Source organism: Gadus chalcogrammus, chromosome 1, assembly GCF_026213295.1.
Source record: "Gadus chalcogrammus isolate NIFS_2021 chromosome 1, NIFS_Gcha_1.0, whole genome shotgun sequence".
Lineage (NCBI taxonomy): Eukaryota > Metazoa > Chordata > Actinopteri > Gadiformes > Gadidae > Gadus > Gadus chalcogrammus.
The window spans coordinates 20775621-20788120 of NC_079412.1; the positions used below are offsets into that span (position 1 = coordinate 20775621).

Genomic DNA, 12500 nt, shown 5'->3' on the forward strand with positions numbered 1-12500 from the left:
GCCAGGCTAAAGCAACCGAGACTGAGTGTAATGGAACTGACTGCAGTCATCATAGCTGTCGCGTTGTGTAATGGACCCCTGTGCTTATCCAGTCTGAATATACAGAACTCACTCAAACCCGACTATTAACCGAGCCCCTCCGTTGGGTTTCTTTGTCCATCAGTTTTCTTTGATCACATGACTGACAGACAGCGCTCTGAAAGGCCGGCTGGAGATTGGATTGCATTCAGTCTCGATTGCTTCGACCTTACCTTGGAACACTCTGCTACTTATTACCTCTTTTATTTTCACCGCTTGGATTCTGTGGTCCGTATTTTGACCACCTGAATACGTCAAAGACCTCTCTCCAAGGTATTCTGAGAACTGAACAGCCCTGCTTTGTGTGTTCAGAGGCAAACTGTTTCTGATTTCTTTGGTCATGAAGAGCACAAGACGGGCTGTTTCACGATTGCCACTTTAATTGTTAATATTCATATTAACGAGTGAGGCTCTCTGACGTTGTGGCCGTACGGACGGCCCTGTTGGTGTTCAGGCGCGGCGAGGCACATCGTATTTTGCTCTTGATTTGTGGTCAGCTCACCACCCCTGCCGTGCACAGAACAGTGTGAATCCGTGTGTTGCAGAATTAGCATTCTAACACTGGGCGCTTGGGATGACCTGAGCTGTGTGTTTGGCTAATGAGTAAGCTAGTGGAGTAATGACTAGGACTGGGGTTTAGTAATGCCGGAAAAATTGTGAGGAGATTTATAACGAGGAGAAATTAATAATGAGTACTAGGCGAGGTTTGGGCCCTTGAGCTGGGTGGAACCGTAGGACTACTTGTGGCAGATTGGTAATTCGTTTGAAGTGGACATTCAGAGATGAGGGGTGGGGGGGGGGGTATGAGGGGGTGGGGGCTAGGGGGTATGAGGGGCTCAGCACGTCATCACAGCTCTATTCATGGAACCCATCAAACCTCCCAACGCAAAAACCTCAAGTGGTTCAGCCCCTTCATGCTGGAACTTATAGTCCTTACAAAGACCCACTTTTAATGACCTCACACACAAACACACAACCACTCACACACACAAACACACACATTCTCACACGCACACACACACACACACATCTCTCTCACACCAACACACACACACCTCTCTCTCACACACACATACACACACACACACAAACAGAAAATCAATAGCCTAATTTAAACGGCTGGGACACACACACACACACACACACACATACACACACACACACACACACACACACACACACACACACACACACACACACCTCTGTACCTCTCTCTCAAACACACATACATTACATTCACACACACACACACACACACGCACACGCACACACACATTCTCATATCTTTCTCTCAGACACACACACACACACACACACACACACACACACACACACACACACACACAGTGTTGGGGACCAAGCAGCACACAGGTGAACCCGTCATTCTTCCCCGTGTGAAGCGATGCGCTCCATCGTCCCCCGGTGTTTACCGCCATGTCTGCTCCGTCCTGACGCTGCGCTACGTCCGACGTGACGGAGCCAAAAGACTCTCAGGGCCTTGTGGGGCCCCCCAGCCCTCTGCTCGGCGGGGCGCTGTGAGCGCCTTGTGGGCCCCCCCCCCCCCCCCCCCCGTGTTCGAGGCCCCCCTGGTCCTGGCCGAGGCTCTGAGGCGGAACCCGGTTCTGTCGCTCGGGTCGGCTCCTCTCCGACCTCGGTGGGGATTGATCCGGCCGTGTGTCAACAGTCATTTGAGTTACACATGCACGCACACGCACACGCGCACAAACACAAACACACAAGCACAGCCACCTAGCTCCGTGTGTGTAGAGCCTAAAGCACACAAGAGGTCTATTCTTTTTTTCCGGCTCCGCTTCATAACACAATTACACCGTGACCCTTGACCTGTCCATCACCACACAATCCCCCCCCCCCCCGGCGGCCAATCCCCCTCTCCGGTCTGTCTCCGCCATGCGCCCCCCGCCCCCCGCCCCCTGCTCCAGGGGTGTCGTTGCGGTGTCGTCGTCGTGGTAACGCAGCATTTTTCTTCTGTCAACAGCCGCTGTCACCGCACGGCTTCCGCAGATCCAGGCATCTCCAAGATGGCCGCCCTGACGCTGGCCTTCAGCCTGCTGCTATTTGGTGAGTGGACCCTAGCTTTATTCTCTCTCTCTCTCTCTCTCTCTCTCTCTCTCTCTCTCTCTCTCTCTCTCTCTCTCTCTCTCTCTCTCTCTCTCTCTCTGTCCCTCTTGTAGAGAGGGCCGGTCTAGTCTAGGTTTATCAGGACAAGGTAGCGAGGGCCGGTCTAGTCTAGGTTTATCAGGACAAGGTAGCGAGGGCCGGTCTAGTCTCGGTTTATCAGGACAAGGTAGCGAGGGCCGGTCTAGTCTAGGTTTATCAGGACAAGGTAGCGAGGGCCGGTCTAGTCTAGGTTTATCAGGACTAGGTAGCGAGGGCCGGTGTAGTCTAGTTCAGGGTCACACATCGTGACTAGGCAGAGCGGGCCGATCTTGTCTAGGTTTACCAGGGCTAAGGGCAGTCTATGCAGTTCCGGGTTAGATCCCCAGCGTCACCTGTAGGCCTCCTGGAGGCGGTTGGGGTTGAACCCTGATTCGGTCTGAGCCCGAGCTGGATAAAGGCTCTGCTGAAGGGGCAGTGACTGTGCTCGGGTGTGTGGGGGACTTCCATGGGTGCATTTGGGAGCTCTGGTCTGGGCATTGTGTCTCCTGGAGACCTCCCCCTCTCCCCCCCCCCCCCACCGCCCCTCCCTGCTCAGTTTGCTTTTGCGCCAACTGTTCATTGCCATAGTAACCACCTTTGAAAGACCAATGATGTGAAAGATCTGCAGCCATTCAAACACCAGCCTAGAGATCGGTCCTTTAAAGCCAGCTCAAATCCCAGGTATCTGTGGAATTTGTGTGTGTGTGTGTGAGTGTGTGTGTGTGTGTGTATCTTTGTGTGTGTGTGTGTGTGTGTGTGTGTGTGTGTGTGTGTGTGTGTGTGTGTGTGTGTGTGTGTGTGTGTGTGTGTGTGTGTGTGTGTGTGTGTGTGTGTGTGTGTGTGTGTGTGTGTGTGTGTGTGTGTTTGTCTGTGTGTGTGTGTGTGCATGTGTGTGTGTTTGTGTGTGCGTGGTGTAAACCCTTTGGCCTCAAGCTACCTTTTCACACACACACACACACACACACACACACACACACACACACACACACACACACACACACACACACACACACACACACACACACACACACACACACACACACACACACACACGGGGTCTAAGGTTTTATACTGAAACTGGTGTCTGAATGTGTGTTCTGAATCTCTTGTTAGCCGAGACGATGATATCACTGGGTATAATGGGTAACGCATCGCTGGTGAGGTCACACTGGTGAGGTCCCACTGGTGAGGTCCCACTGGTGAGGTCACACTGGTGAGGTCACACGTGGGCGGACAGGGTGGGCGGTATTTAGACTTTATACTAACCAGGTCCAAGGGGACTTCTGCAAAATATTCTCACAATTCAATGTTCGCACAGAATACTGTCTACCTCTTACATGGACCTCTATGGAGATGGGAGGTTCTAGATGGAACTGTGATGGAGATGGGAGGTTCTAGATGGACCTGTAATGAAGATGGGAGGTTCTCGATGGACTTCTATGGAGATAGGAGGTTCTCGATGGACTTCTTCTCGATGGAGCTTCTCGATGGAGCTGTAAGGAGATTCTAGAAGGTTCTAGAATCTAGAGCCTCCCATCTCCTTACAGGTCCATCTAGAACCTCCCCTCTCCATAGAAGTCCATCTAGAGTCTAGATGGACTTCTATGGAGATGGGAGGTTCTAGATGGACCTGTATGGAGATGGGAGGTTCTAGATGGACCTGTATGGGGATGGGAGGTTCTAGATGGTATTCTATGGAGATGGGAGGTTCTAGATGGAGCTGTATGGAGATAGGAGGTTCTAGATGGAGCTGTATGGAGAGGGGAGGTTCTCGATGGAGCTGTATGGAGCTGAAAGGTTCTGTTTTAAATGGAGCTACATTGAGATGTGACCCTCTGTATGAGACTAAAAGTGGTTTATTTTTATCTGGGACCTTTGAAACCTCCCACTCTGTCAATTTGAAGTGCATGTCTTGCAATCATCATTTGGACTATAGACTCATTGACTACAACTGCCAACGAGGCGGCATCTTAACGATTCAGACATTTGACGATGTAAATGAAGTAAACAGCTTCCCAGAACTCCGGCGAGGGAATTGTTCTTGAAGTGGATGAACATGATTTAACCATCGTTATATAAGTCATTATATAATCGGATACACCGGCGAAGAGGGATTGTGTAAACAAGTGAGATCTTGGCAGAGATCCGACACGCAATTAGGGATGAATCAGTTAGACAGAGACATTTATATCTCCCTGCGCTCACAAGATGTAAAGTTCTCTGGTGGTTGGTGTCACTCATCAGCAATCAACACTCTAATTAGAGCACTAACATACTTGTTCCTAACGATCCCCCCCCGTGGTACGATCCAGGACCTACTGAACGTGTGCAGGCTGGCCTACACCACCCCTCCCCACATTCCGTCTGGGGGGGAGAGAGAGGGCGAGAGAGAGAGAGAGAGAGAGAGAGCGAGAGAAAGAGAGAGAGAGATGACCGATAGTGGGTGAGAGAGATGCAGGGGAGGAGAGAGAGAAAACAGATATGCGACATGGATATGTAAACCTCAGTGTGGAACAAAACAACTGGGAATGTTTTCCTGACAAATGGGATTTCCCACATTCCCACCTCACTGTACCCAGTGTGTGTGAGCGTGTGAGTGTGTGTGTGTGTGTGTGTGTGTGTGTGTGTGTGTGTGTGTGTGTGTGTGTGTGTGTGTGTGTGTGTGTGTGTGTGTGTGTGTGTGTGTGTGTGTGTGTGTGAGTGTGTGTGTGAGTGAGTGTGTGTGTGAGTGAGTGTGTGTGTGTGTGTTTGTGTGTTTGTTGGGTGGTTGCGTATAATGCTGTGGTTCTCTCTGCGGATTCTGTTGTGTTAGATAAGGAGTCAAGGTTGTCTGTGTTATGAGTTTTGAGAAAAAGAGAGAGAGAGAGAGAGAGAGAGAGAGAGAGAGAGACTGTAGGTAGAGGAATGTAACCACAGACTATGGGTTACCCGGTGCGTGTGTGTGTGTGTGTGTGTGTGTGTGTGTGTGTGTGTGTGTGTGTGCGTGTGTGTGGGGGGGCTCTGAAGAGGGGGGCCCTCAGGGAGCCAACATGACACCTGAAAGTGTCACACACACACACACACACAGCCATGTGAGGGGATGCTGGCCTCTCCTCCATGCTAGTCGGGACACGCAAATATCAGGTCAATAACATAACATCATATCCTCCTCAGCAGCTGTCACTCAGGGTCTGTGTGTGTGTGTGTGTGTGTGTGTGTGTGTGTGTGCGTGTGCGCGTGTGCTGTGTGTGTGTGTGTGTGTGTGTGCGTGCGTGCGTGTGGTAGGGTGGTAATGCCTTGGCATCACATTGCCGCCTCCTCCCTTATCAACAGGCAGGAGGTTCATGTTGTAAACAAAGGCTCCATCTTGCGTGGGTGTTGCTCCCGACGACTCCGTCAGTTCGAGTGTTCGGGGAGGACTGTGTCTCTCTGTCTGAGACACAGTCTTCAGCGGTACGATACGACCGTCGCACAGCCGAGGAGGGTGTTTAAAAGCACGTCGTATTGTAGAGAGGTGAACCGGAAGGCGAACCAAAACGTCTCCTTCCTCCTCAAAACATTCCTACACTCAATATGGCCTCCTCTTCCTCCTGTCGTCCACCTCCTCTTCCATCTCCTGTCTCCGGTCTCCCGTCCGTCCCCCCACCCAAACCCACCCCTCTGTGATGCCTCTACGTCTGGACGGGCGATGTCCGGGTGGAGGCGGTGGCGTCCAGCCCTCACCTCCGGGCTCCTCGCCTCACCCTGAGGGTGCTTATCCGATCGTCTAGATCCCTTCCTGCCCCACGGCCCCACTTGCATCACTTCCTACAGCTGCTCCTGCATAACGGACATGTCTTAACGAGCAACCAGCCTTTATTTGTCTAACGTTGGCCAACATACTTCCCCTATTCTTCTCTTTGTTTCAAGCTCTCTCTCTCTCTCTCTTGCGCGCTCCATCTCTCTCTCTCCCTCTCTCTCTCTCTCCCTCTCTCTCTCTCTCTCTCTCTCTCTCTCTCTCTCTCTCTCTCTCCCTCCCTGCGAGGCCTCGCTATCTCAGAGCCAGCGATGCGTGGACAGTTAGCGGTGCTCTGCTGAAGCTCTGTGAACAACAGCGCTGTACTGTGCAGCGATTGCTCAACCTGGGTGTGTGTGTGTCTGTCTGTGTGTTTGTCTGTCTGTGTGTATGCGTGTGTGTGTGTGTGTGCGTGTATGTGTACAGGTATGTCACCCTGTATGTACGGGTACATAAAGGGTGTGTGTGTGTGTGTGTGTGTGTGTGTGTGTGTGTGTGTGTGTGTGTGTGGTTGTGCATCTGTGTGTGTGTGTGTGTGTGTGTGTGTGTGTGTGTGTGTGTATAGTGAGATCATCCCATGTCTGTGCGGGCCGACTGACGCCAGGTGTTTGAGACGTTGCTCTGCTCTGATAAAGCGAGGCGTGTCCTCTCCCCCTCTTCCTCTCCTCTTCCTCTCTGTGCTCAGAAAGACCCCAGGGGGGGGGGGGGGGGGGGGGCCCTCTACCTGGGACCCTCGGCATCGTCTCACACCCTGGAGATCGGATCTAGAGCGGGTTGGCTGGTAGCTGGAAGGTTGCTAGTTCGATCCCCGTCTCCTAGTAGCTGAGTGTCGAGGTGTCCCTGAGCAAGGCATCACACCCTCACTGCTCCAGACGCGCTGGCTGTCGCCTCGCGTGGCCGACACCGCCGTCGGTGCGTGAACGTGTGCGTGAACGGGTGAATGTGAGGCGATATCGTAAAGCGCTTTGAGCGGCCACTGGTTAGAAATGCGCTGTACAAATACAAAATGCAGTCCGTCGAGAGAGGGACTGTTAATCATCAGAGGGTCGACAGCAAGCTTCCTTCCTCCCTTTGTGGGCTGGTTTGTTCGCTGCTTTGCTCTTTTGTGCAAAAATAAAATCAGAAAGTCAACACAGCTTCGTCTCTTTTGTCCCCGAGGTCGTGCCTCGGTCTCGCTTTTTCTTCTCTCTTTGCTCAAAAATTAAATATATTAGAATCAACACGCCCTCTCCCATTCTTTCTGTCTTCCGTTCTCTCCTCCTCTGGTTCTTTAACCATAAGTAAAGTACACTAATAAAATCAGACGTGGTCGTTTGAAGTCTGGCGATAGGAGCGGACTTCCTCCCGACTCAAACTTTGACCCCTTCGTCATCTTCCTCCTCCTCAGTGCACGTGTCGTCGGGGGAGGAGCTTCCGTCTTCAGCACACGTCTGCACGGGGGGCAGCTGTTACCCGGCAACCGGGAACCTTCTGATTGGACGAGCCGTCAACCTGACAGCCACCTCCACCTGCGGTTTGGACGGGCCCGAGAACTACTGCATCGTCAGCCACCTGCAGGTGGGAGCACGCACACACGCACATACACGTGCACGCACACACACACACACACACACTCGCGCACACGTGCACACACGTGCACACACGTGCACGCATGCACGTGCGTGAACACACGTGCACGCGTACACACACGCGCACGCATGTGCACGCACACACGCACGCATGACCAGAGAGAGAGGGTGAGATGGCGGACGACAGTTTCACATGACCAGGAAGAGAGAGAGTCGGTGCTCTGTATAAGTCACATGACCGGAGAGAGAGATGGCGGCGTAAGGCCGTGGTCACATCTAGCTATCTATTGTAACAGGGAAAAGTTGAGCCGACCGTTTTTTCAACAAAAATAAGAGCTGGCAGCGTGTTTTTGCCCTAAAAGCGGCGAGAGCGTTTTTTCTGTCGCCTAGCAACGAATCCACTCTAGACCCGACGTCACTCGCTATTAATCGCTCCAACGCCACTTTCCCGAGTGGTTTTTCTGCCATTGTCTCTTGTTTTGACAGTTGAGAGTTTCCTTTGTGACGAAGTGTCAATGTTCCGCTTGTGATTGGTCAGTTGCCCAAAAGACGGCTGACGTCGGCCGCTTTCTTCCTGAAAGTTGAACTTTTTTCAACGCTCCGTATGGCAGAAAAAAAACGCTGAAAAAGGCGTTTAAAAAAACGTCTGGACTTTTTCCAGAGACGCTCTGCCCCATAGGAATTTAATGTAAAACAAGCGCTGGCAGATTAAAAAAAACGCTAGATGTGAACACGGCCTAAGTCAGCCACATGACCGGGCGAGAGTTGGCGGGGTTTTTTTTTTGTACGACGGCAACATGGGAGCAGTGCCTCTCCTAACCACAAGGTGGACCGCAGGTCAGCTCTGACGTTCACCTCCGGGAGCTGACGCTGGACCCAGAGAGGCCGGTCGCCGCCATGTTCCCCTCTCTGGTCCGCTCATCCATCTTCATCCCTTCATCTTTTTCATTTTGGTTTTCCATAGCAGCCCCCCCCCCCCCCCCAACCAGACCTGACACGAGCCGTCACCTCCAGGTGTACACACAGTGCTCCCCCCCCCCTCACATCCGTCTCTTTCACCCCTTCCTTTGTCTGTGTCTCCACTGTGGCCCTGAGGATACAGAGTCTGCGTGCTCCACTGTCACCTCGCCGCGGATCTGGAGTTCAGCTCCAGCTGGGAGCCTTCACCGCCTGACACATCCCATCACTGATCTCATTAATGGACCTCTCCCTCGCTCTTCCTATTGCCCTCTATTGCTTTCTCCCCCTTTCTCGCTCTCTCTCTCCCTCCCTCTCTCTACCTCCTTCCCGCTCTCTTTTCTCCATTCATCTCTCTCTCTCTCTCTCTCTCTCTCTCTCTCTCTCTCTCTCTCTCTCTCTCTCTCTCTCTCTCTCTCTCCTCTCTCTCTCTCTCTCTCTCTCTCTCTCTCTCTCTCTCTCTCTCTCTTCTTCTCCCTCTCTCTCCCCCTCTCTCTCTCTCTCTCTCTCTCTTCTTCTCCCTCTCTCTCCCCCTCTCTCGCTCTCTCTCTCTCTCTTCTTCTCCCTCTCTCTCCCCCTCTCTCGCTCTCTCTCGCTCTCTCTCTCTCCCTCCCTCTCTCTACCTCCTGCCCGCTCTCTTTTCTCCATTCATCTCCCTCTCTTTCTCTCTCTCTCTCTCTCTCTCTCTCTCTCTCTCTCTCTCTCTCTCTCTCTCTCTCTCTCTCTCTCTCTCTCTCTCTCTCTCAATCCCCCCCCTCCCTCCACTCACCCAGGCAGGTGAGTGGAGGGAGGGTCTGTGGGGCACACCAGGGGGTCTCCAGTTACCTGCTTGTCTGTACCTGGGGACCCGGGTGGGGGGGAGGGGGGGGGGGGCAGACATGACCCGCGGCGGGCTGTCATCCCACCGCCGGGGCTGGCCCCTTCGTCAAGGGCCCCCCCTCTCTCTGGAAGGAGAGCCGTCGCGCTCGGCTGTTCTCTGACATGAGAGTCCTGCTCCAAACCATCCCAGCCTTGCGACCGTCGTTAGCTGCGGAACATTCCGGGGGAGGTGGCAGCGTTGACGTTAGGACTGCACCGCATATCGCTTTCGTGTTCGAAATCGCGAATCGTGCATGCTGCAATGTCTGATCTGACATAATTAACTCTGATCGATGGGTTCTTGGATACACAGTTTGTTGTTGGGGAGTGACGTGCAGGCTCTGCATGCGTGTCCCACGAGCCACCAATCCCTGATCATGTTGATCAGCTCATGATCAGACGGCCAAAGCAGTCGTACGCCGCCCTGGCTGGTCGTCGAACAAAACTACGAAATGAAGATTTTAATCCAGAACAGAAAGATAACGTCAGTGGAATTGAATTACTAAAGTATAGAACAGACGACATTGACCAAAAACAGCTACTTTGTCGAGAGTGCAGCACTGATATACATGTGTGTCCGTCCTGTGTATTGTGTGTGTGTGTGTGTGTGTGTGTGTGTGTGTGTGTGTGTGTGTGTGTGTGTGTGTGTGTGTGTGTGTGTGTGTGTGTGTGCTTGTTTGTGTGTGTGTATTGATGTGCGTGTGTCCTCCAGGAGTCAGACAAGTGCTTCCAGTGTACCTCCCAGCGTGGCCCCGACGGCGCCCAGTCGAGGACCAGCCACGGCGTGGAGAACGTGATCTACCTGAAGGACCGCCACGGGGAGCTCACCTGGTGGCAGTCGGTCAACGGTGGGGGGGCCAATCACTCATCACACGCTTAGTCCAGGGTGACCTACAGCTAGGGGTTAGACAGTACAGAGACAGGTCATTAAGGAGCAGGTAGGGGTTAGACAGTACAGAGACAGGTCATTAAGGAGCGGGTAGGGGTTAGACAGTACAGACAGGTTATTAAGGAGCAGGTAGGGGTTAGACAGTACAGAGACAGGTCATTAAGGAGCAGGTAGGGGTTAGACAGTACAGAGACAGGTCATTAAGGAGAAGGTAGGGGTTAGACAGTACAGAGACAGGTCCTTAAGGAGCAGGTAGGGGTTGGACAGTACAGAGACAGGTCATTAAGGAGCAGGTAGGGGTTAGACAGTACAGAGACAGATAACGAAGGAGCAGGTAGGAGTCAGGGGGCATCTGGCTCTAGAATGCCAACAGACAGGCTGTGAACATCGGGGATCGAACTTAGAGCCTTTTGGTCGAGAGTCTAACACCCTAACAACAAGATACACATATATTTGTTGTGATAGTTTTGACACATTTATGTCTGTTGTGAATATTGTTACTAGGGATGAGTCTGTCGCGACCGATTCGTTCACAACGAACGAATCCCGAATGTGAACGACAAGAACTGGTTCCCCAAAACAAGAAGAACTGGTTCTTTAATTATTTTCTTTTAACATAAAACAAAAATATGGTCACGTAAATAAAATATACAAACGAACAGAGCTTCGTCTCCCCGCAACTTATATTGATTGAGTCTACAACGTTCTCAAAGATTCAGCCAATGAGAGGTAGCAATGGTGTTGCAATGGCACCTGGGTAAACAAATGACAAGGTGGTCCCGTCGAATTTGCGCGCTTTCTCTGTCTGACGTATCTTGGGTCATACCATTCGACGTGGGGCCACTCATATATCCCCCTACATTTCCGAAAATAGACTTGACCTCCATCTGTTTATTGGATAAACGCATTTCCCAATCCCAGGAGTCTTTGCTCCATTCTACGTCAATTTAAAAACAAACAAAGAAATTAAACTGCAGTTCGTATTTTTTATTTATGACCATGAAAGTTCTGTAATGCCTGAATAATGAAGAATCAAATGTAAAGTAAAATAAAATTATAAATATAAAACCATGAATGACATATAGAGAGTAAGCAAGTGGTATAAATATTGGTGGGACGTTTGGATATACTATATAGTATATCTTGTTGATTTTCACGGGGGGTAGAGCCTAGAAGTCGCTTAAATTATGCTCCGGGCCGTCTCGCGGGGGGGGTGCAGACACCTGTGAGATTCCCTGTCAAATGACGTAATCTGACGTAACGAACGAATCCAAACAAACTAATCAAACAAACAAATCGTTATAGTGAACTGAACTGAAAGAACTAGTTCCCAGAAAATAATCATTTTGCCCATCCCTAATTGTTACCATGTCTGTTGTCATGTTTGTTGAGTTGTGTTGTTGTTTACATCTCCAGGGCTGGAGAGCGTCAGCCTCCGCCTGAACCTGGAGGCTGAGTTCCACTTCACTCACCTCATCATGAAGTTCAAGGTGTGTGTGTGTGTGTGTGTGTGTGTGTGTGTGTGTGTGTGTGTGTGTGTGTGTGTGTGTGTGTGTGTGTGTGTGTGTGTGTGTGTGTGTGTGTGTGTGTGTTTGTTAGCATGTGTGTGTGTGTGTGTGTGTGTGTGTGAGTGTGAGTGTGAGAGTGAGTGAGCGAGTGAGCGAGTGAGTGCGTGAGCTACTTCATGTCTCTGTTCTGAGAAAGTTCTTGAAGTTCTTGAAGTTTTCAGATCCGAGGAGGCGAAAGACATCCGCCTCTCGCTTCTCTGCTTGGTGTCGCTGACGCTTATAGTTTGCCTCCCTCGCTCTGGTAAAGTCACCTACGTGGAAAAAAAAAATAACGCAGCTCCGAATACTGATTTAAGCTTCAAATAATAATTTTCCGAACCAGTATTCGAATATTCGAATAATTTCAACACCTGACAATACACTGTAGAGCATATTGTAATGCAGCGTTGAATGGATGAATAGCTTACATAAGGGTACCCAGCACTTTTCAGACCACACTCAAGCTTATGGTTATTGTCCCCACCACTTCTAAAAACAAACTGATGCCCTTGACATCCGGCCTGTTATAAAGAAATCGCATAGTTGTATACTTTGCCTCCCTTGACGCTTTGGCCTGAGTGCTCTCACTTGCTGATTAACCCAGTATGTCATGCGCTTCATTACAGAGCTCCGTGTGCAGCCTGCCATCCTGCCTATTATGTAGATGGACCACCCACTGCAAAGGGACGCGA

The 12500-nt window shown here is 51.2% G+C and overlaps 1 protein-coding gene across 1 annotated transcript in view; it reads left to right on the plus strand.

Annotated features, from left to right (window-relative positions):
• lamb2 (laminin, beta 2 (laminin S)) overlaps positions 1–12500 on the plus strand; it is a 66342-nt gene that overhangs the window by 11006 nt on the left and 42836 nt on the right. The window contains exons 2-5 of the mRNA XM_056595607.1: positions 2075–2157; positions 7377–7546; positions 10085–10220; positions 11678–11751. Of these exons, the coding sequence (XP_056451582.1) occupies positions 2118–2157; positions 7377–7546; positions 10085–10220; positions 11678–11751 (420 nt within the window). The 5' untranslated portion in view covers positions 2075–2117. The remainder of the gene's footprint in view (positions 1–2074; positions 2158–7376; positions 7547–10084; positions 10221–11677; positions 11752–12500) is intronic.